At 30.8% G+C, this 25700-nt stretch overlaps 1 protein-coding gene across 1 annotated transcript in view; it reads right to left on the bottom strand.

Annotated features, from left to right (window-relative positions):
* Positions 1-674: 674 nt before the first annotated feature.
* The window catches only part of LOC142318427 (farnesol dehydrogenase-like), a 34254-nt gene continuing 9228 nt past the window's right edge, over positions 675-25700 (bottom strand). Inside the window, exons 3-7 of the mRNA XM_075355014.1 lie at positions 21058-21226; positions 11425-11554; positions 8522-8651; positions 6881-7018; positions 675-897 (exon numbers count right to left, since the gene is read on the bottom strand). Of these exons, the coding sequence (XP_075211129.1) occupies positions 826-897; positions 6881-7018; positions 8522-8651; positions 11425-11554; positions 21058-21226 (639 nt within the window). The 3' untranslated portion in view covers positions 675-825. The remainder of the gene's footprint in view (positions 898-6880; positions 7019-8521; positions 8652-11424; positions 11555-21057; positions 21227-25700) is intronic.

Raw genomic sequence — 25700 nt, 5'->3', positions numbered from 1 at the left:
GGGGGTGAAGGGCAGCCTCCTGTGGAACTGCCGTCCGTCAGTTCATGTACGGATGGGTGGCGTAGATGAAGCAGGAGGACCCCGCATCCCCCGAGCTAAAGGCTGAGTTCCGGCGCAGATCCCCGATGCTGAAGGGAGCTAGAAAAGACTGAGTCCCGGCTATTGGGGCAGACAAGGTTAAGTCCTCTGAGAGGCAGAAGAACATGGTTGGATGGTGGGGGGCAAAAGATAGCTCTCTGCGGAGCCGCCGTTCGTCCTCGCTCGTGTGGATGGGCGACGGTGATTATGCACGGAGACTCCGGATTCCTCTCAGCTGAAGGCACCTCCCGAAGCCGTGTTATGTTTAATTGCTGGTGCGGTCTCGGGAGGGGAATTGGTGAGGTAGTTGATTTAGTCGTTAGGGTGCAGGCACATATACACATTATAACAACATCTTGTGGAACCTGTAGCAAGTCAGCCCGTAAATGGGGTTTCTCCGACTCTTTGGAAAAAAAAAATTGTATTGGGGTGATGGAAGTAGACCAACAATATTGTGAGATAGTATCATAAATTTGGAATGTAGTAAAATGATAATTCTAGTAGATTTCTTACAAATTTTTTAGGCTGGGGGAATGTACAGCGTGGATTATAGGAGCTAATTTTATAACAAATAAAAACTAAAAAAAAAATTATATTTAAAACATTCAATTTATTTAACCGAATGCTACAGAAAAATACATAATGAGACAATTTTATTATATTTGTTATACTGAAAATCCCAGACTCTTCCTGGAACCATTTAGGTTATTAAAGCGAGTCACATTGTCCACTAGTGCAACTGTTCATCTACTTCATATTGTTTGCTTTTTTTAAACTTTCTGTATCATTTATTACATGATGAACCACAAATTCAGTTATCTGAAAAATCAAACATTAAACAATTTCTTTATTGTTATCTAAACATATAATTCGGTTGTGTGTATACCACCTACCTTATATTACCTAGTGTCTTATGGTAGTTATTATATACTATAATGTAACAAAATACCATCAAATTCATTATAGTGTAGAAGTAAAAAGAATAAAAATATTTTCACTTTCTGATTTTTATATGATTATTGATTGCTAGGCAGACATGAAGACATACATTGCTATATCATAAATTAAGACAAAGCTGTCAATGTTCTGTAATAGGCCAGATAATGAATGTATGAAGCTTTTATTTTCTACCAGTAGTTGGTTTTATTGGATCTGAATATCCATATTATGGATAACTGAATTCATTCAACTGTTACTCATTTTCTAAAAGCTTAATATTGGTTAACAGAAAATGTCAACTAATAATATTATGATAATCTGGGTTAAAGAGCTATTCTGAGGCATTACCATCTCAATTAACAAAATAAATTAGTCTAACCATACCCAGTCAGTTGTTAGTTACCATTTTACTTTATTGATACAATTGACGACCGTAAACATGTCGAATGTGGTATTCGAGAGAAGAAAGAAAATTTTTTGGATTTAACCACAACATTTAACAAAACAAATTAGAAAAAACTCATAAATAAATACAGATTGAACATGGTGAAAGTTAAATGTCATTCTCTTAAAGGTTTTTTCAACAAGGGATTAGAAAGTGATTATATATTATAATGGTTTTTTTTTAATAATTAACTTAAAAGCTTAGATTATTTTTGTAGAGAAAATACACCCAGGCCAGACAACTACCATAGGTTTTGATTTTTATTTGTAAGAACAATCTGACAATATGGAAGAAAATATGTCTGTATATAGATATGCGTTTACATTTAATTATTTCAGACCTCCAGTTAATGTTTCTTATCTAATTTCAAAGCCTAAGTCATATATATATATATATATATATATATATATAGGGATAAGAAAACTACTTATATATGTAGTTTATATAAGTAGTTTTCTTATATATATATATATATATATATATATATATATATATATATAATGAAATAAAAAACTACAAAGCAAGCGGAGAAGACCAGCTTTTCGCAGAACTCTGGAAACACTCATCAGTTTATTCAGTCAAAACTTCCTACATCTATGCCATCTATGGAACGAAGATAAACTTCCAGAACACTGGACCACAGCCCTCATTCATCCATTACATAAAAAGGGGATAAAACTAATCCGGAAAACTACAGAGGCATATCTCTCCTGGTTTGCTCATACAAACTCCTGTCGAGAATCATATACAACTGATGCAAAGATCAACTTGAACTGGAACTTGGGGAGTACCAAGGAGGATTTAGGCCATGGAGAAGTTGCCCGGAGCAAATAATATCCCTAAAACTTATGATGGACTAATACAAAAGATGAAAAAAACAACTAATAATCACCTTGGTCGACTTTAAAAGGGCCTATGATTGTATACACCGACCATCCATGCTGAATATTCTGAGAAACTTGGGCCTTCACCCTAAACTTGTAAACATGATAAAATTAACTTTAACCAATATCCAGTCCAGAGTGAAATTCAGAGGTGAACTCTCTCGACCCTTCCCCATAAAAACTGGATTGAGGCAAGAAAACGGCCTCTCACCACTCCTTTTTAACTGTGCCCTCGAATTTGTCATGAGAAAATGGTATGAAACAAATCCCAAAAATATAAAAATGGGTGCTAAGAAAAACTCCATCACACTAAATTGCCTGGGATTTGCAGATGACCTCGCTCTTTTAGCAAATAATATTCAAGAAGCCAAAACACAAATCATGAGCATTCAAAACCTAGCACAAAAGATAGGGCTTCATATCTCTTTCGAAAAAACTGAACTAATGGCCATAGATTCTCTGGTAATAGAGCACATTACGGTAAACAATCAGAAAATTAAAATAGTAAATCAATTTAAATATCTAGGGGAAATAATAACTTATAATTTAAATGAAAAAGTGATATGGCAAAACAGGAAAAATAAAATGATTAAATCCCAAAAATTAACTTGGTCAACATATAACAAAAAATGCCTTTCGACTAAAACAAAACTTAAACATTATAAAACTGTAGTTCAGCCAGAAGTTACCTGCAGAAGCGAGACCCTTTTCAAAATCACTCAGATAAACTGAATTGATAAAATTCTGGAAATAGAGAGGAGAATTGTCAGAACGTGTATCAATAAAAAACACCAAAAAGAAGGCCAATGGTGGATTGTGCCAAATGAGGTGGTGTATCGAGAAATAGAGCATGTTACTGATACTATGCGGAAAAAAAGAATCTCTTTCTTTGGTCATCTCATAAGGACACCGGAAACAAGACTGTCAATAAATATCATTGAAAAGCTCGGGTTCCAAAAACTAGAAGTAGGGTGGATCAAAGAAATTAGAGAAGATATGAAAGAATTGGGAATTTCCCTGACTGACCTACAGAATAAAACTGGAAAAATTACAAAGCTAAAAGACAAAAACATTAGATTTAAACAAAAGACACAAACGACAAAATACAACGAAGAGTGTGTTTACAGAAGAAGAAAAGAAAGCAAGATCTGAACGGATGAAGAAATACTGGGTAGCTCGGAATAGTAAAATAACACGCTTTTCTCAGAAAAGATCTAACTAAAATTGACTTAAGTGGTCCCATGTTGACCGTAAAAGCATAATAATAATAATAGGGATAAGAAAGGTTCAGCAAACTAAGAAGATTTAAAGAAAAAAGTTATTGATATTAATAAACCCAAAAATAAAAATGAATTCCTAAGTTTATATTTTGATTTATCAAAATTTGTTTGTTATTATTCCAATTACATGACACATACATTAACTGAGATCAAGTACAACAAAATTCATTCTTTTTAAATAGAAGAACATAATATAGTCCTTTTGATAGCTGTTTTTAAATAAGTATTTAAAAACAAATGCATTTTAAAAATATAGATGTATTTGTGTATATTTTAAACAAATTCATCTTTGTTTTATTTCAATTTTTAATCCTTTCACTTGCATTTCTTTTTTTACTAATTCACCTCATAAGCTTAAAGCTTGTGCATGGAATATGAAATAATATTTATATTAGACATAGGTTTAAATTTCTAATAAATTAACGCTAACATAATGCCAGGAATTAATGATGTAATATAATGATGTTAACTGAATTTTTTTACACTGTGTTATAAAAAGTGTTCTAAACAAAATAATAATTTGGTTTCCTTACAACCTGTTAATTCAATAAATACAAGGAACCTCCCTTTGACGAAGAATCTTTGAAAATTAAAGGGTTTGAATTCCCATTTGAAAATTCATGTTTAACCAAACCATTTGCCACTGTAGTTATCAACATCGCTGTAATTAAAGAATACTGGGTGTAGTCTATCTGCAGCTTTTGAAATTTATCAAAAGTTATACCTTGTTCTTTTCGCTTCAAGAATTAGATGTTTCTATTTAATCTGGTTTAAAATATTTCCTTTTCTAAAAATTTAATATCTTCCTAGGTCCATACAATTCTCCTGCTAATTGATACGCAATTCCCGGTTGCTACATGAGTTCATTTCCATTCATCCAATGTAAATAGTTCTTTCAGTGGACCTCTCTCTGTTCTCTTATTTAATCCAATGATGAATACAAGCACACATGCATAATTTTATAGTTTATTTCTCATTTAATCTTCTCAATTGAATATATCTAAGAAAACCATATCATTATTCTAACTGCTTGAAGTTTTAAAAAGTTTTGTAAAACCTTAAAATCTATTTCAATATTTCTTTTCAAAACTTATCTGCTAAATAATATATTAGAATATGTTAGATCCATTACTCAGTAAAAGTTTAACACAGTTTCTCATTGAATTTTGTAATTTTTTATTCGTGATAATGCCTTGAATAAGTTCCTGATCGATATATTTTCATTAATTAAAATAATCTTTTACTGTATTGTATTGGTTTTTAAAATGTTTTTCTACTGTGCTTTTTTTGTCAATTTAATGTTGGTTTTTATTTTATCTGTTATTAGCATTTCCATTACAGCTTCACCTGTGCTATATGGGTACTTGCATTTTCTGTCGCAGTCAATTTTTTTATTTTATGTGTTTTAGTCAAGTAACTGGAAGCAGTTATAGTACTCACATCGCACATAAATTAACAGTGGCAGTGGCTATGTGAGTTCAACCGCCAATTTTCCGTTTTAAAAAGCAGAAAAATAACATTTAGTTATTTATCTGAAGAGTATTTGCAATCTCAAATCTAGCCAGTATCTAGTATATTATAGTTGGAAATGTGGAAAACTTGCAATCATTGTTCAAATTATTTTCACCTTTCTTCATCCCTTTCAAGGTTGAATTTAAAAAAAATCTAAAAATTATTTTTTAGATATTTACATGAAAATTAAACACAACAAAAATCAAGTTGATAGCTTCATTTATTACAAAGAAATTAAAAAAAAAAAAAATAGCTGGTTTTAAAAAAAATCCAAAATTCATTTTAACCCTTTAAACTCGGAATTACAAAAAAAAACTAGAAATTAGTTTTATATATTCACATGAAGATTACACACAGCAGAAATAAGGTGATATTGTCATTTGTTACAGAAAAATTAAAGAAAAAAGTAAATTTCATTGCTGCTCCATGTTAACCCATTAAACTTGGAAACACAAAAAGTCTTTTGTTAGTATGTACGTCATCATAAAAACATGTATACAAATTTTCATCAATTTATTTTCAGTAGTTTTTGCTGGGCATTGATGCAGTCAGAACATGTTCATATATATATATATATTAGTATAAAAATAATTTGACATTCACAGAAATTTGATTCTTTAAAACATTCACCATTATAGTTTTATGAAATACTAGATACAATAACAGTAGCAGCTAATATCACATAAATAAATAAATGTTTTAATTAATATTAAAAAAAAAATTATTGAATTTAATGTTATAGAGTCCAGTAATATTTATTAAATCAGCCAATGTATATTTTTCTATACATCTTACCTTTAAATCATTAATTTTTGAATTTTATTGAAAGTTTTATATGATGACAATATTGAAAGTAACAACCATTCTGAAATTTATCTACAGTTGACATATTTGTGGAACTCGATGTTGATCAGTATATTGCTGCTTTAACAGTAGTCTACCACTTCTCACATCTCTCTATTATCATTTACATGTGAGTTGTAAATGTTTAAAATGAATTACACAATTGTCATTGCTGCCAATTATGAAATACAATTAGTGATATTTCATAACAACACACTGGACAAAATTAATTAGCAACTAGTTACTGAGTATGGTATTAATTCACTTATTAAAGAATTATATTTAAATAATGTAAAGTATTTTAAAATTATAGTCAATATCCATTTTACACTAACAATTTATGTTGAGAGTCAAATGACCTACATTCAACTTCTTACTTAAAAAATAACTATATCATTTCGATTTTTTTTAGTAACAAAACTCTTGATGGGTGGTCTACTTGCATTATACTCATCCAGATTACAAAATTTCAATGTGGTTTATTTTTATAGTTATTAGGAAAGTACAATTTATTATTATTCTACATAAAAACATACTATTGACTGATGTTAATATTACTTTTTGCTAATGATATTTTTGTTAATAAACGAAGATATTAAACTTAACATTGTAATATTTTAATTTACTCAGTAGTTACCTGCATATTAAATAAAAGAATGATGAACTATAATTGTTTTTTTCTTTTTTGGTTATGAATAATTTGTGAGTACTAATTGCATAATTCTGGTTATAATTTTATCTGCATAATTTTTTTTATCGCAAAATAGTTTGGTTTGTGAAATAATAAAATAAAATGATATATACACAATACATTTATTAATATTAGTAATAATTCAATTAAATAAAGTAGTTAGTTCTAAATAATTTCTTAAAATGTAAGTATAATATCTGATACATACAAGCACATGAGATGGCAATTGCAACAAAAGTTCTACAGTCTTTGCAATATCTGATGGTTCCAATCTGGCCGCATGAGGAGGGAGTGTAATGCCTGATAACTCGTGTATCTCTGTTCTAACCAGTCCAGGGCTAATAGTCTGATGTCAAAGAACATAACATACAATTAATTTGCTAAAAAATACTATTTGAAATCCATGAATTAAACACTAATCAAACTTTTTTACATTGTGTTTACACAAGTGGTAATTTAAGATGATCATCCACTTTATTGCTGGTAATTATATGACACAAAATAAAAATAACTGTAGAGTAATTTCATGTAAGAAGATTTGTGCACCAACAGGATATAAAATTGATTCATTTTTTGATATTGTTTGCCATTTGCTGTACTTCCACATGGTTGTTTATATATGAATTATTTTAAAATTAAAAGGGAGATCAATGTTATAACAAACTATGAAATCCAGGTACTGAAACTTTTTTATTCTGGTTGAAACTTTTATTACTATTAATATTATCAACAAATTGGCAAGGAACTGTGCATATAAACATAAAGACCACAAATAAAGTCTATGTTAGTATGTGTTATGCACATAAAGGTGATTAATTTCTCACTTGATTGTTAGTAGCAAAACCCACAGGATTGGTCTAGTGGTGAACTCATTATTGCAAATCAGCTGGTTTCGAAGTCGAGAGTTCTAAGGTTAAAGGCCTAGTAAAGGCAGTTACTTTTATACAGATTTGAATACTAGATTGTGGATACTGGTGTTCTTTGGTAGTTGGATCTCAATTAACAACACATCTCAGGAATGGTCAACCTTTCGTTTTCCTGTTTAGCCTCCGGTAACTGCCATGAGATGTACAAAGACTACACTTCATTTACATTCAAACATCATCCTCTGAAGTAATACAGTGGTTCTAGATGCTAAACAGAAAAAGAGGAGTTGTTAGTAGCAAATGTTTTATAACATTCCAGAAATAAATAATTTTAGTGATATCACCAGTCTGTAAAAAAACCACAACTGAATGTAAAATACATCTGGGTAAGTTGGTTGTAATGTTCATTAAAGAATGGTGTTGTCCTGTTTGTAGGATTAATTTCATAAGAAAAATTTATTTTCATTCACTGCTGTAACTGTAACATTTCCTATACTATATGATAGTAGGATAGCAAATGGTAACAAGATCACTTACAAAATGGCTGACCCCTTTCTCATTTGAAGCTAATACACATAAATATTTTACTGTTGCAAGTCACTTTTATTAGCAGGTAGTTTTAATTATTGATGTATGCCTTGCATCATAATTACTAGGAAGATGTAAACGGTAGTATATTGAAATGAAAATTCTGCTGTTATTCCATCAGTTACGTATTATTGATAGTTTTCAAAATTTTGTTTCAACTGACTGCAGTACCTGGTAGTCCTATGCACTGAATATGTAAATATAAGATTCTTATAAAATGTAATTATAATAATTTCAGAAAAATATTACTTATACTGTTTTTATCCATTTCTTCATTACATATACATTGTTAATTTTAAACATGTAAATCCTGCAAAATTATAAATGTTGATAACAGAATCCCATATAATATGTATAATGTATTTTCTTATAAATTTATTAAAATAGAAACTTACTGTTACTCGAATTTTGGAATTAGTTTGTCCAAGTTCAGCACGTATACCTTCCCCAATTGTATTAACTGCTTTTTTTGAAACAAAATATGGTACGAAGCCAGCTATTGGTGTACTCATATGTGCTGCTAAGCTGCAAAATTCAAATAAATACTTTTCTTTATTACTGCATTCATTTTTCTGAAACAATAATTTTTTAATATTATTGCTAAAATATAAAACAAATTTTACAGTCAACTTATTACGTGGAATACCTACCACATTATTAGGTAAAAGTCAATATCCAATGAATTTAGATTTACCTCATGAATAAAATATTTGAGAACAAAATTTCATTATTCAATTTGTTTTTCAATGATTAATTCACCATATAAGCTTGAAGCTTGTGTATGGGAATATGAAATGGAAATTTTTTAGGGTATGAAAACTGCCTTACCTGCTGGGATTCAAGCCTAGACCTTCAGATTAAAGGCCAAGATGCTAACACTACACCAGAAAGATTGGATTTGATATTTATATTTCTTTCCCGAATTGCAATTTTAATAATGGGGTTATGTAGTTGCTGAAGCGAAAGCTTTAATATAAAGTTACAGTTATTATTAACATGAAATTTTATGTTTTCCTTTAATAATAATTATATTTATCACAAATTAAACAACATACTCATTGCTTCACATTTAATGCAAGAAAAGGAATGCACTTCTTGATTTGATTATTATTATGTTTAAAAAACATACAAAAATGTTTGATGAGAATAATCTTAATATTTATGTGCTTTGATTATTTGTTACATTAATAAAAATTGAACATCAAATGGTTTTTATTGTCATTTAGTTAATTTTTCACGCTTTACAAAATGTTTATACACACTAAGTTACCATATTTTTTTGTTAATTAATGATATTGCCATTATCAGTATTATTTAAAAAATGTTAGCTTTTGTGTAAATTAATTATAACCATTTTAACAATGATTATTCTAGACAATGACTTGCCAGAAAAAAAAAATTTACTTAATTAAACAGTATAAATTAATAATGAGAGCCCAAATCATAATACCAACTACTAATTTAATTATAAGTAAGAAAACATTGAAAAAGTATTGCACCGTTGAATTTTGTATGTTTTAGTCTTCTCTATCTTTTTATTTTATTTTAATTTCAATTCAGAAAAAAGTATAATTCATTTTATGACTCAAACTCATGGTTAGAATATTGATAGGTATTTTATTGCGTATTATATCTATTAACAAACTTTACTTCAGTCTGAAAGTCCACTTCATTTCCAAAAATTGAATGTACTGCTGCTGATTAGGTTACCAAAACTATTTAACATTATATTGCTTCATTCTTTAAAAAAAATATCCCTGGTGAAGCTACGATATGTAGAAATTTTCTTTAATTCTCTGCTGAAAATCTTCAACTTTGAGTGAGTAGTGGTGTACTTTAAATGATACTTCTATGTTCCAAAAGGTTGGAATATATTGATTTCGATAAGGTAGCTTACAAATCAAGCTATTAGTACTGTATAATCAATCTATCTTTGTCTAGAAAGTGGTGGATATTGATGCTGAATTGTGGTGGGTACCACAGTGCAGAATCCACCTGTTGTTAGTCCATTTCAACAGTCACCTGTTATTAGTAATTACCTGAGGGATTTTTTCACCTAAATAATTCAATAGGAAGTGTTCTATAAAATGTTAATAATGTTCACTGTTCAGTCGTGCTGGCAATATACATTAACCGATTTATGAATTACCTGTGATTCAAGCCTGAACATGTATTGAAAATGATTGCTGAAACCTTGACTGCATAAGGGGATGAAGATTTTTTCTTGTACCCAATGCTGGTTATTGTGAAATTTGATGATTACATTTCAATTGAATCCACTTTCATCAGAGCATAATATTGTGATGAGAACTTCGTATTAGTTGTCAGTTTTGTAAAATTATTTCACAAAATACTAATTTTGGCAGTCAATCCATTATATGACATGTACTCTCTGTAAATGATTCGATAGCAACTGTTGGCTCTAAAGAATTCTCCAGTCATACAATCATTTTTCACACAACAACCCTTCTTGTGTTATCTTCAGTACATTCTAATATTTGCTTTTTCAAATTCCAGTACTCCTTGTACTTAACATGTTTCTTTGATCATGAACTTTAGAAGTAAAGTTTCCAATTTCTCTTAATCATTCATACAACATTAAAGCAAACCGTGATTATTAAAGATTTTCAATACAGGTTTCAAGTTGATTGCAGTCTACCAATCTGTTCATAAGATCTACAATTTGAATTTCAATAAGGGAATAAATTTCCATTTTTCAAAAAGCAGAAACATTTCAAGAAAAACTGATATCTAAACAATTTAAGTAATAATTGATTTTTATTCCTTAAAGTGTAAACAGGCACAATATTTTCAGATTGCATTATTTTTTCATTCACTGAAGTCTCGTTTTAAATTTCTGCCATATCTTAGCAGTTTGACTTGGTATTTTAATAAATAATGCATCATTTTGTTCACAATAATATTTTTAACGACATTTTATTAGTACTTGACGAAACTAATATTTAGGAAGCTAATAACGATTAAATAATTTAAGCGGCCATGAATTTAAAAATTTCGAAGGAAAATTTTCAAACAAATTTATTTTGAAGATGTTAAATAAATTTAAATCAAATCTCACTAAAATACCTCAGTCCATTCCTAAGTTATTCATTATTATTGAAAAAAAAAAAATGTTTGTTGAAAATATGGCAAGTCAGGGCATTTTTCCACATAAAATATTTTGTTTATTTTAATTCCTTGAATCAATGGTAAGTACTGATTTAGGGCATTAAATATTATATTATTTTAAATTTATAAATATCTAATTATTGAAATTCCATAAATAAATTTATCTTACCTACTAATATTTATAATATATCCATCATCAATATTGTGCTTTCTCATTGACTTTATTCCTTCTCGGCTACATATCTGCAGTGCTATTAAATTAATATTATACAGCTCTCGCCAGATATCTGTCGTTGAAACTGTAATGTAAATATTATTATTATTGTTATTATTATTATTATTATTATTATTTTGTAGTTATAGGGGCATCGACTACTTTGGTCATTAGCCCCGTCACGCTTCAAAAAAAAAAAATTAAGAAAAACGTTCATAATTTCCGATTTCCATTTCACTTTTGAAACCTAATTTTTAACGCCTAGGCTTTCCTTTCGGCCATCCTTTCTTGCACCGCCTTTCCATTCTTCGTACGGCCTCAACCTCCGATGATAGTGTGTCTGAGGCCTCGGACATGGCATCTTCTTCTCTTTCTGATACCGATGATGTTCTCCGACTTCCATCAGGTGATGAAAGCTTCGTTGGTGCTGTTAGCATCGTTGCTATGGAATCTAAACTAGCAAGCGATGCACTTTCGGCGGCTGATGAGCTGGATTCGATCTCTAAGGGAGTGCTGGGTCCAGCTGAAATAGACGCTCTCACCGAAGCTGTTCTTTGAGCTTTTGGAGGCTCTATTGGTACAGTTTGTATATCGTCTGTGTCTGGTGCTTTCTCGATAATGACTAGCACCTCCATTCCGGTAAACTCAGATTTTTCCTGAACTCATGTCACAGTTTCCTTAGTCTTCTTACTCGACGACGGAGTGATCTTTTTGTCTTTGCCAGATAAATCAAAATTTTTATTCATTACGTCTTACTTATTTATTTATTTGGTGGCGTTATAACCGCAGGTTTTGACAGTTTTTTAGGTTGCGCTGGTACGTGTCTTATGTCAACGACCTCAGTCCGGGAATGAGCCTTCTCATGTTTACTTTTTTCCGTCCGATGAGTCGACTCAATCTTTGAATCAATGATTCTTTCTATCATTGTCGCAAGACTTGGTGCCGTCGTATGAAGCGACTGCTCCACGTTAATTTTATATATGGAAGGAGCAGCAGCTGCTTCTGCATATGTAGTCGATGGTCGAGATGTTCGTGAATTGACAATTTTCTTCGCTTCAGGATAACTGACTTTTTGAAGCGTTTTAACTTCCTGAATGGCCGTTTCCAATTTATATACGGGACAGTTCCTTGATCGACAGTTGCGGTGCCCTTTACAATTAATGCAGATTGGAGGGTCTTTACATGGATCACCCTCATGTGTTTTCATTCCACATATGCATATTTCCTGCGCTTCACATCTAGCTGCAGTGTGTCCAAAACGTTGACACTTAAAACATCTCATCGGCTGCGTTATGAATGCCCGTACATCAACCCGATGGATGCCAGCTCGTACCTTTTCAGGAAGATTAGGCCTATTGAATGTCAAAACATGTGAGGCCGAAGGAAGAATCTCACCATTTCTTCTCATAGTAAGTCTGCGACAAAGTGTCACTCCCTGACTAGACATTTCCTGTACTATTTCTTCTTCTGTACAGTTTAGAAGATCACGGCAAACAACAACTCCTCTGGGTGTGTTAAGGGTGCTATGCGGTTGGACAGACACCGCAAATTCACCGATCTTCTTCAATGCCTGGACTTTCTGGTTTTGAATTTCGTTGATAGTTTCGACATGCAATCCATTAAAAGTCTTCCGGATTTCCTTGACAGGACCACCAGCACAATTAGCAATCTCTCTAGCGATTAAGAATGGACTAACCTTTTGGAAGTTACCATTCTCTTTCGTAATGATAAAAAGTCTTGGTTTGGGAACATTATTTCCAAATAAAGCTCTTCTTAAATCTCTACTGATTCTATCAGGATCTTTTCTAATCTTATCTGACTCCTTGCTTTTTTCCTCTTCGCTTGTGGTGAATCGGCGGTTTCTAAATGAGGGTGTTTACGTGCACCCTCTGCCACGTTTGATTGTTCAAGTATATTCATTTGTGTTTATTCCTTCTGTAGCAAGGCTAGCCGCCGGGGTACACCCCCAGTCCAGGGCTACCAACCTTGGAGGTCCGATCCGGTACTCCGGTGGAACCGGCATATGTCCTGGCAGAGAGCGATGCGCATTCTCTGCACTGATTCCAGGTCCCTATTCACCGAAGCTTTCAGAGCTCCCATGCACCGACATACATGGGCAGCATTGCTACATGCTTGCCATCACAGTGGGCATGTGGACAACGGAAGGGTCTCCGTTACACCTGCAATAACATTGACCCTGGCCGCCACATCACCAGGTATAAATATGGTGTGAGTCTATTTCCAAATCAATTAACTGTTCATATCCTGCAGGTGACCGAAAAATACAATCCGTCTGGTGACCTGAAGAGGGATACAGGTCAAAAAGAAAATGCATATCCGAGGAATTTACTCGGAACCCCGTTAGCCAGCTATATGTATTGTACGTAAGTACAGCTGTTGCCGCCCTGGACGTGGAACGTAGATGTTATGTTCTGGACGTGGGGATTATCTACCTCAGGACATTATTATTGTTATTATTATTGTTGTTGTTATTATTTTTATTATTATTAAATTTGCTTACCGATTTTTCTAAACATTGAATGTCCTTTCTCATTTAGTATTATTGAAAGAAATCGGGATTGGTGGACTTATGCTGATTTGGTTTTAAAGATATTTATCTGACCGCAATTTCTGTGTAAAAGTTGGTTAAAAACTGAGTCATAAAATTCATGTAGATTCCGGAGTCTCTCAACGGCCTATCTTAGGACCTTTGTTATATTTAATTAATTAATTGGTATCGATAGATTTTAAAAATTTTGTAGGTTATACCAGTTCGTTGATGTTTTTGCTTTAGTCATAGCAGATGCGTACTATGAATGTGCTATATTTCACACGCTAAAGGATCTTGATGCATTGTTATGCTGGGCTCATGATGAAAGCGTAATTATTAATGAAGGAAAGACGGCTGTAATGCAAATCCGTTGCCAAAATTCAGAAATTAAAGAAAAATTATTTTTAAAAACACTTAACTTTTATTTGGTTCCAAAATTCTCCACCTTCCTACAATTGTACTGTTGTAGCATATGAATCCGAGCGTAAGTATTTAGGCATTTATATTGATGAATTTTTTACGTAGTCTGAGGAAATTAGTGTTATTTCTGATCGATTGTGTAGTAAACAATGTAAAATGTTTCATCTATAGTTTCATTTCCCTAATTATATTTAAAAAATTGTATATTACAAATTATTTGAATCACTCTTAAGAAAAGGTATTACTGCTTGGAGACATTCTGAGGATTTTTATTAAAATTTAATCCGTTCCATTCAAAAACAAGTAATTAAAACTATTCTTAAAGCCTAAAACAATAGACAAATTCCAGCAAATATCCAAGATTTTCATAGTAAGCAAACTTCTATCATCCAGAGGTCTGCTCTATCAAAATATTATTATAGATAACTTTTACTCATGAAAATTAAAAAAAAAAAGACGACTGTAAAAGCACGGCACAACAAAGTGCGAACGGACTCTTTCGCGAAGCACACCAAGAAGAAGGAAGAAGTCCCTTGGATGGCCCACAGTGGGATCTTGCAGCGGATGCCAGTATCTCTACCAAGCAGCGGGTCTGGCTGGCCCAGGATGAAGCCCGCTAGCGCCAGGAGGCATAGCGGTAAAGAAGAAGCCGGACGAGCATCGCTTGGGAAGAACCATCTCGGCCTCGCCAATGGAAGACCATCGACGCCGACCTCACACTGCGAGGCTCTGGGCCCACCACTACAGCTACAGCGGATGTTGTAACAAAGATCCAGTAACCGCTGAGGGAAAGCACGGTCCGATTTCGATGGACGAGCCACAACTCTCCGACTACCATCCAACGGGCCGAGCCTACTTCAACGGAGACCAGCGACCGGACTCAGCATATCTTCTCAGAGCTACTTCATTAACATAAAAACGGCCTTTTTCAGGGTCATCACTCAAAAACCTCAAAATATTTTTAGGGCTACCGTAAGGTTCTAAGATGCCTCGTGCTTCAACGAAAACAATAAGTTTGCTTGTCGCCGAAAACAATAAGTTTGCTTGTCGCCGAAAACAATAAGTTTGTTTTCGGCGACAACTTATTTATTGTAAATCCTGTCGAAATTTGCCATAAATTTAGAATGCACTGTTTATCAGGTGCCGCTACTGGTTTGAATGGACATTGTGCACTGATTATATAGAGTTAAAAGCACCTAAAATTACTATGGAAGTTGTCAAACTGTCAAATAAAAATCTTAATGGTAAAGCAGCAACAGGAATTGTTGGTATGCCAGGTATACCACCATTTATAATTTAAGGTCTCTCTAATGTGGTGTCATTTCCCTTGACTGATATGTTTAATGCATGCCTAAGATCTGGAATCTTTCCTTGCTGCTGGAAAAAAGTTAGTATTAGTCAGTTCCAAAGAGGGTTACTCATAACATTTTAATAAATGACATTGTTAAGTCTGAAAGCTGTCAATTATAAAAATTTACTGACAATATAAAAATCTATCAGCCCTTATATGTTAAAGAAAATCATATGATGCTGTAGAAAACTCTAAATGAAGCTTGAATTAGATCTGTTGAATTCCACTACATTTGGATAAAACAAAGATTATGATGTTGACACGGAAAACTAATAGTCACATTTTCGGAACATTATGTCCAATATTTCAGTTAAAAGAATTTAACTGTTTGGTTATGAGTTTAACTAATTTAGATATGATGAAATGGCTTTGTTGATATTTCCAAAATTACAGATCCTGCTGTATAAGACTTTAAAAGATCCTTATGTTGAACACATATGACTACCTAAAATTGTGAAAGATTATTTACTTCTGATATGGTGGATGAAGTCCAGGAAAGTTTTTCATGGGCAATAATATGTAGAATTCCTGAAGTATTTAAAAGCAGCTTGTTTGATACTCAGTCTACAGAGCCAGGCATCAAATCATTTTTTAATCTATGAATTTTCATAGACTTGAAATTCATTAGGGATTACTACATGGAAGTTTACCATCTAATCAGGAGATTGAGTTAAGGATTTCAACAAGAAATATAAGAATATTTTATATAAGACTTTATAATTGTTTAGTAAATAGATTTGCTGACTTAACTGATCATTTGAGAGAAAAGACAACAGAGTAACTCGTTGAGTAATAGGCATTAATAGAGCTGCATTAAATGTCTGATCCGTATCATTTGGTTATTTAACCATTTATTATATCTATTTTTTATTCTTAATTGCCTAATTATAATTGTATTGATATAGTTTTATGGACTAGATGAAATTTATGGTATGAAAATGATTTTTTCTTGCACTTAAGAAAACAGGGTGGTTTTCAATTTTTGTCTATTATATATATAATAATATAAATTATATATATATATATATATATATATATATATATATATATATATATATATTTTATATTAAATAATATTACTTTTACTTATTACAATTTACTTTTCATTTTTTGTTATCTACCCAATGTCAACGTCAAAAAAACATTGACATTGGGTAGATAACAAAAAATGAAAAGTAAATTGTGGTTAAGATTTGTCCTGTAATAATATATGGCTCTTCAACTGGTCGTGCTCCAATTCATGTAAGTAGGATAAATGTATTTACTATAGTTCAAAATATTATTTTATTTATTGGGTAGAATGATCTTGTTTGAAATTTTATTTTTATTGAGAATGGTATTCATATGATAATTATGATTGATATTATTAGTGCTACTACCCCTCCTAATTTTCTAGGGATATGTATATATGTATTTGTTTTTGGTATGTACTCAGATTGATGCAGTGGTATATAAAACTTTTTATTCTTCTGCCATTTATTCCCCTTTGGCCAGATTCCTCCAGCTCCTCCAAGTAATAAGTTTTTATATTGTTGATGTTTGTATACATTTGCAGTTTGCAAAAGTGAATTTGGTGATAATACAGTGAAGTGTTTTTATGTGTTTGAATTATGAAAAACTGCAATTAACCTGCTTGTTCTGAATAGAGATTATTAAAGTCTGAGCATTTAAGTTTGTACTGCAGGCAAATTAAATTTATAAATCAAATCATTTATTTTAAAATAAAATATAAAAGAATATTTTTACATCAAGTATGGCATTATTTATAGGATTTCATAATGATATTAATTTTATTTTTAGTTTGTTTGCAAACTGTTCAGCTATATTAAATACTACTTATGTTTATTTTTATGTACCCTCATTGGCTGTAAACTTTTTTTTCACGTAGCCTATTTGTTTTAACAATATAAATCTTTTCAGATTGAATACATTAATAAGTTTTCATTCTATTTATGACAGTGTTATTGCTATCATGATTAATATTCTAGTAGCTAGCTGTGTCTATAATCTTGTAATCTGTTATCAGATATTTTAAACTAATTGAGATTCTGATAATGAAAACTTACATTAAATTTATTGTTTGAAGGTTCTCTCATTGTTGAGGTTTTCTCAAACCAAAGATAAAAAAAAGTAAAAAAAAACAATATAAATAATAAACTAATAAATTCAACCAAGGTTCCACTAAGCTTCCTATCAATTCTGTAACCTATTTACCTTTTACTTCTATCATTATTGTCCTTTGGTAGTGACACCACCACCAAAAGACAGTAAAGTTGTATAACCAAATGTTATTAAGTACCTCATTATTCTTCACATTGTAGCTGTCATTCTTTAACATTCAATGGTGGTCTTCTATCATTCATTCTCACCACATGACTAAACAATTTTGACCAATTATATTCAAAATTTTTCATTATACTTTCCTGCGCATAAATAAGGCTGTTGGGAAAAGTTACAAAAATAAAATTACACATAGCTCGTTTGCCAAAAGACTTCATTTTTAACAGAATGAAAATCAGAATTATATAACCATGTTCATAAAAACAAAAAAAAAAAAAATGCATAAATACATTTATACATATTATTGTTTTGTTAAGACAAATGCTTTGCACAAAATCTCTGTGTGCGATATTTATATATAACAATCCTTAAGTAAAGTATAGGTACACTTATTACCTTAAATATTTCTTTTACATAAACACAGTATATAATAACAATACAGAGTATAATAATAATATCTTATTATTTAACAGAGGATTACCTTAATATTTAGTAGATGATTACTGTTTTTTGTTAATGAAAAACAATATCTTGATACTCACTGGCACAGAATGTAATCTGGACTATCATAATAGAAAGTTCAACAGACGATTACTTTAGAATGAAAAACATTAATATCTTGATATTCACTTACGCAGGATGTAATCTAAATTATCATAACAGAGAGTCTAACGGATGATTACGGTAGAATGAAAAACATTGACATCTTGATATTCACTTGCTCAAAATATATTCTCACAATCGCGGATTTTATATATCTTTACATAAGTACCTTTAAGTTTAATATTTTATCATACAATTATAGAGAAGAAAAAACAGAAACATAATGTTTAAAGGATATTTAACATACAAAAAAATGATTCATTGTTGAAGAATATGTCTAATTTACTTGTTAACTGCATGAAGTGTAAATTTTGACTGAACTATATTAGAATTGTAAGATGCACTAATGATTCTTCGAATGATGGTCAGCGACTGTGGTCAGAGAGAGACACTGAGAGAGGCACTGAGAGAGACACTGAGAGAGAGACACTGCAGACTCTAGTGGGGAGCCGGTTTATATAGTGTAGATGGAGCTGTGTGAATCATCAGGGGCCGAATGAATGCAACATGTTTACGTTTTTTTTTCATTATAAACATGAAATAATACATACTTAAATCTTAATAAATAATCAATACAAAAGGCATAAATAAAAATCAGCTGAGCATATATTTATATGTATGTTGAATGGAATGCACAAATTCCAGTATATGAAAAATTTCTTATTTATAATTGAAATATTTATTACATAGAAATGTTGGTAAATTTTAGATGAAAATAAGACAAATACCAAACCAGTTGAATTAACTTATAACTTCTTTACGCATTGGCGTAAACAAAGGCTACTTTGACTTTTCAGATTTACATTAAATTTTACTCATTTTTACTATATTCAAAATGTTTTTACAGAAGGTGTAAACAAACTTTACACATGGATGTACTATTGCCAGCAATACTAATAGCAATGTGTTCACATGATTAGATATTCATAATATTCAATGACAATTAACAATCAATCAATGGAATTATAGTATAGTCCAATATATCAATTTTTTTTATTCATTTTAATTTTTACCCTCAATCACAGTTGTGTCTATGTATACATTCATTTATTTCTTACTTTATTTGTACAATAGAAATCATAATTTTTTTTATTTGTATGCCTATATGTGCATATTTATAAGTTTTCATTGTATTATAATTAATGATAGGGTATGAACATGTCATTCACTTTAAAAATAAAAAGCATAAGTAACATACGAATACACAAACCAGCAAAATATGCTTTTAAACATTTATAAAAGTTAAAAGGAAAAAATCCTAAATCGGTATAGATAACATTATTAAGAAAATATAAATTTCAGTAAAGATTTCCATTCTAAAGGTATGCTTCATTATTAAAGAAAATAAAGGAACAGGTACTATGAAATCTTTAGCTAAAAATAAGTCCTAGAAGAAAACTATATTTAATATCATGAATGAATTTGAAAAGACACAATAAGAAGAAAAATTCACAAATTTATTATGTCACTTCTTTTTTAGAAACTGATATACCAGCACCTGAGAAAATATTACAGTCTGTAAATACTGATAATTAATTGGCTGTCTTTGAAGCAGATAACTTTGTTTAAAAAATTAAAAACACTTAATTTCAAGTTTGATAAAAGAAACTGTAAAAGTATGCTATTAAATAAAAAATATATTTAATATATTTTTTTATTGGCTACAGAAGCCATTAACTTTATATATAAAATACCAGTTTTGTTATGTTATGTACTATGTACTTCCCAGTAGGAATTACACTATAACACTGCAAGTTGTAAAGGGGACTTATGTGGTATAATGAAGAAACAATCACACAGTTGTACTCTTGCATACACACATATACATATGAGCTCATACATAACACACTTGTACATTCTTGCACTCAGATTTATATATAATTAATTACATACTTCATATTTCAATAGCTACTTTCAAAACCTATAATTAAAACCTAAATATACAATAAAATAAAACATGCAACACAAGGTGTAAAATGCTTTACATTGTTGTTACAGAACAACACAAACAAGTAAATATCACAGAAAAGTTAAGAAAAAATCTTAAAACTAGTATGCAACTCCATAAGATCTAGATTGCCTTTTGGAGTATAGAACAACCCGCACAATAGTTATATAGTATATATCACACTAGTTGATGAAAAGTTAAAATCTTAATACTAATTTAAAAGTTACTGCATAAGGTTTAGAGTGCCTCATGAAGTGCCAGACAATTCAAATGAATAATGTAATAATGGTGTGAAAGGCCCTTACATAAAAATAAAATTAAAAACAGAGATCTTTCTATATCCTGCTCATTAGTTTGTTCATCCATAAAAAAAAATGTAAACAGATAATTTAAAAACAAATCAAGTGTAGATATTTGAATCCGTCTTAAATTTACCTTCAAATGGCATACACTTTCCAATTCCAGCATTGTTTACCAAAATATGAATTCCTCCTAAGTTCTTTTCTACCCATTCAAAAGCAGATGAAATATCTTCTTCTTTAGCAAGATCTGTTTTTACTGGATGAAATTTTCCCTTCTGCTCCTTTAATTTAGTTTTCAATTGCTACAAAACATTCAAAATCATTTACAAATTTATTTATTTATTTATTCATAAATGTGTATATATATATATATATGTGTGTGTGTTTTTACACGTGCATGTAATATCAGTAATATACATATATTACTATATTTACATAAAATATACATATATTTTAGTAAAACAGTTATATTTGTGGATATAAAAATAAAACTTGAACAACTATTAGTGTGTTTTTATTATACATAAGGTTTACCTGGTAAAATGTGTATAATAGAGTTTAATTTTTTTTAAAGTTCTTTAAATTCTGTATTAAGAAATATTGCCTAAATCACAAACATGGTTACTTGGCCGTCTAACCTTTCCATTACTTCATAATATGTAACACATAATAAAATATACTTGTTGTAAGAAATTGGAGATAAGATGAAACAGCTATCATCAATGCAAAAAATATTAGCTATTTCAAGGTATAACAACACACAACCTTTATAAAAAAGATTAGTCATAAAGAACTACTTTTACCAATATGATCATTACTGAAGCAAGCATTTAATATTTCAAGTAGTTCATTGTTACAATAAGAAGTTCAAACAAATTGATTTAATTTAAAAAAATGTTTAAATTGGTATTAGGTTTGCTGGATTCTACAATTGTACAGATACAGATACATCTTTGTACATTTTATTTATGTATACTATTATTTTCTTTAACAATGCTACTTTAATAATCTTTATTTATTTTATACAATCTTAATGAAATATTGATTGATTGAAATCTAGCAGTACCAAACAAATTAAAAAGCTATTTATTATTACTTTAGTTCTACCTCCTCTTTATGTTTGTTAGAGGATTTTAATTAACAACACATTTTAGCAAGGTGAAAGTTACACACACCCTTGGTGGAAAATAGTTACACACAGAGTGTCATTTCATGAACAAGGGATGTATCTCGATGAATTCTGAATTAATCAAAATGTAACATTCATTCTAAAAAAAGTAGGTAGTAATATCTCATTGCAAATAATGTCACAGTAGAAGGATGAAAATATTGAAAAGATGTACAATAAGATTGAGGAGTTAGTTGATAAGAAAATGAACAACATCACTGTAAAATAATTATGGGGAACAACTAGAATGCAGTGGTGGGAAAAAACAAAGATGGAAAGATAGTGGGCAAGTTTGCATTGGAAACACAAAATGAAAAAATGAATTCTGCCAAGTGAAGGATTTTTTCATTACGAATACATTTAAAAAAAATCATAAATGAAGAAGATATACTTGAACAAGACCAACAGATGGATGTCGCTTTCAGATAGATCATTTTTTGGTTGAAAAGAGATTAGGAATGCTGTTAGGAAGACAAATGGGTTTCCAGGAGCTGACACAGGAAGTGATCATATTCTGTTAATCATAGAAATGAAGATAAAATTAAAATGAATTCAAAGTGCAATGAAGGTGAATAAATGGAATATAGAGGGGTTATAGGGCATAGGGAAAGTAAAAGTGGGAGAAAAGCTGCCAAAAGGCAATCACTAAAGGTAAAAGGGAAAATGAACCAACAGAGGAAAGGTAGTCAAGGACAAAATCATCTATGAACCAAACTGCAGAGAAAGGAATTGGTTTTTATAAAGGAACCTGTGCAAAGAATCCTTGAGAAACACAAAAAATTATTCAAAAACTGGAAGAAAGAAGAAAAAAATAAAGAAAGAGAATACAACAGAGCAATCTATTGAAGATTGAATAATGAATTAAAGTGCAAAACACATATAACTAGGGAAATGTGGCTAAATGAAGAATGTAAATATATATGTAATGTATTATATATATATATATATAATGTAAATATATAGAAAAGAAAAAGAAGTATTACATGTTGTATAAGAAGGTAAAAATGCTACATGGGACAGAAGAAATCCTACTGTAAAATATAGAAATTGAGAAGAAAGATACTAAAAGTGTTTATAAAGATGAGATAAAGAAACATTAGGAAGAGTATATAGAGGAGTTGTATGTAGGGAGAAGGAAATGTGAAACACAAGATGCTGAGGTATAAGAAGTTATGGAAGAGAAGATAGGACACCAATTTTGAAATCTGAAATTATAAAGCTACATGAAGAACAGGAAAGCAATAGGAGTAGATGAACTCCCAATAGAACTATTTAAATGTTTAGAAGATGAAGGAATAATTAAAATACTCTCAATGTGCAATACAATTTATGATACTGGAGTATGCCCAGAAGATTTTATTGTAACAGAAATAATACTGATACCTAAAAAGGTTGGAACCCAAATATGTGAAGAACATAGAACTACCAGCTTAATACCACATGTTCCAAAAATAATGCTGAGAGTTATGAATAGATGATTAATTGCAAAAAATAGAGAATACTGGGGAAGAACAGTTTGGATTCAGATAAGAAAAAGGAACAAGAGAAGCTATACGACTGATCAGAATAATTGGAGAGAGATGTTCTGAAAGAAGAAGAGGATTGAGTTTATGTTTTATACATATGGAAAAAGAATTTGACAGTACAGTGTGAAATGCTATTTGAGATACTGAAAGAAAAGATAGTTGATTCAAAAGTTAGAAGACTGATCAGAAAATTGTATATGAAACAAAAAGCAGCTGTAAAATAAATGAGAATATCAAAAATTGGTTAGAATTAGACAGAGGAGTGAGGCAAGTCTTTATCACCAACACTGTTCACCATTTATGTAGAGGAAAAATTGAAAGAAATATTGGATGGCCAAAAAAGAGTAAAGGGGTAAACATAATTAAAAACATATAGATTATGTCAGATTTGCTGAATATCTACTGATTGCAACTAAAGACACTCAGATACTAGAAGGAATGATAAAAAGCAATGAAAGTAGGGATGATGGAATGAAAATAAATATGAGGAAAACAAAATTTATGAAGGCAAATGAGAAGGAAGATATGTTGTAACAGCAGAAGGAAAAATTGAATAAGTAAAAAAAATACAGATATCTCAGGACAGTACTAACTGAAGATTGGAGGAGTAAAGAAGAGATTAAGATGAGAATTGCAATGTCAAAGGAAGCCTTTTTTAGAAAGAAAAACCTATTCTGCAGCAACATGGATCTGAATCTGAAGAAGAGATTGGTAAAATACTATGTTTGGAGTATACTTTTGTATTGTAGTGAAACATGGACACTGGGGAAAAAGGAAAAAGATACAATCGAGGCTTTTGAGATGCGGGTCTGGAGGAGGATGAAGAAGATAAAACGGGTGGACAGAATAAGTAAAGTAGAAGTATTAAGAAGAATAAATGAAGGTAGAACATTATTGGCGACTATCAGAAGAGGAAAGGAAATTGTATTGGGCATATAATTAGAGGAAAGGGAATAATAAATACAGTTCTTGAAGGCTCCATTGACAGTGAGAAAAGAAGAGGCATGAAGAGGCTGAAGTTAAGGGGAAAGAGAATAAAAATAAATACAGTTCTTGAAGGCTCCATTGATGGTGAAAAAAGAAGAGGCTGAAGTTAATAAATGACTAAGGGTAGCGAAGGTTATTATGAGATGAAAAGAAAAGTATGGGGCGGAAACAGATGGAGACAATAGGGATACCAGGGAACTGCCAACATACAGAATACTTCATCATGATGATGAATAATATGTCTCTTTTCATTTAAAAAATTATAATTAATGCAATTTCAGAACAGGAAATTTTTTTAATTATCAGTTTCATCTAAGGGCATGCAAATCCATGTATTCAACAAATGTTTGTTAATGTTTATATAATGTAAGTAGTAATAGAACTCTTCTGATTTATAGCTATTAAATAAAAATATATTCTTATTGTTTTTAATTTCATATATTTTCTGAGAAACACATGCATATTTCTGATTTTATTTAAAATTAGTTCATTCCAGACAGAGTACTTGTAACCTACAAGTTGGTCTAGTTGGTTGGTCTAGTGGTGAACTCGTCTTCCAAATCAGCTGATTTGGAAGTCGAGAGTTTCAGAATTCAAGTCCTAGTAAAGACAGTTAGGTTTATACGGATTTGAATACTAGATCGTGGATACCGGTGTTCTTTGGTGGTTGGGTTTCAATTAACCACACACATCTCAAGAATGGTTAACTGAGACTGTACAAGACTTACACTTCATTTACCCTCACACATATCATTCTCATTCATCTTCTGAAGTAATACCTGAACGGTAATCCCCGGAGGCTAAAGGGAAAGAAGATACAGAACTTGTAATTTATAGTTTCCGATATTTCGACGGTTTTGTATTTTTCATCTGACTCGTCAAATTCATCATCATTATCATTTATTGCAATAAATTCATTTCACGGATTAAAATAATCTAATTCATTATTAAAATTAATTTTGTCTGGTGAATAAATATCCTCTAATTCATCATCGGTTACTTCTTCCAAATTAAAATTGGCTGTTAAAAAGGTATTTTTAAATTCGTCAAGTTAACCGTCACCAACGTTTATGACAATAACATTGTTTCGCGGAT

The sequence above is a fragment of the Lycorma delicatula genome, chromosome 1, assembly GCF_047948215.1.
Source record: "Lycorma delicatula isolate Av1 chromosome 1, ASM4794821v1, whole genome shotgun sequence".
NCBI classification, from domain to species: Eukaryota; Metazoa; Arthropoda; class Insecta; order Hemiptera; family Fulgoridae; genus Lycorma; species Lycorma delicatula.
The sequence above is the reverse complement of the archived record's forward strand: the minus strand, read 5'-3'. Positions and strand labels throughout refer to the sequence as shown.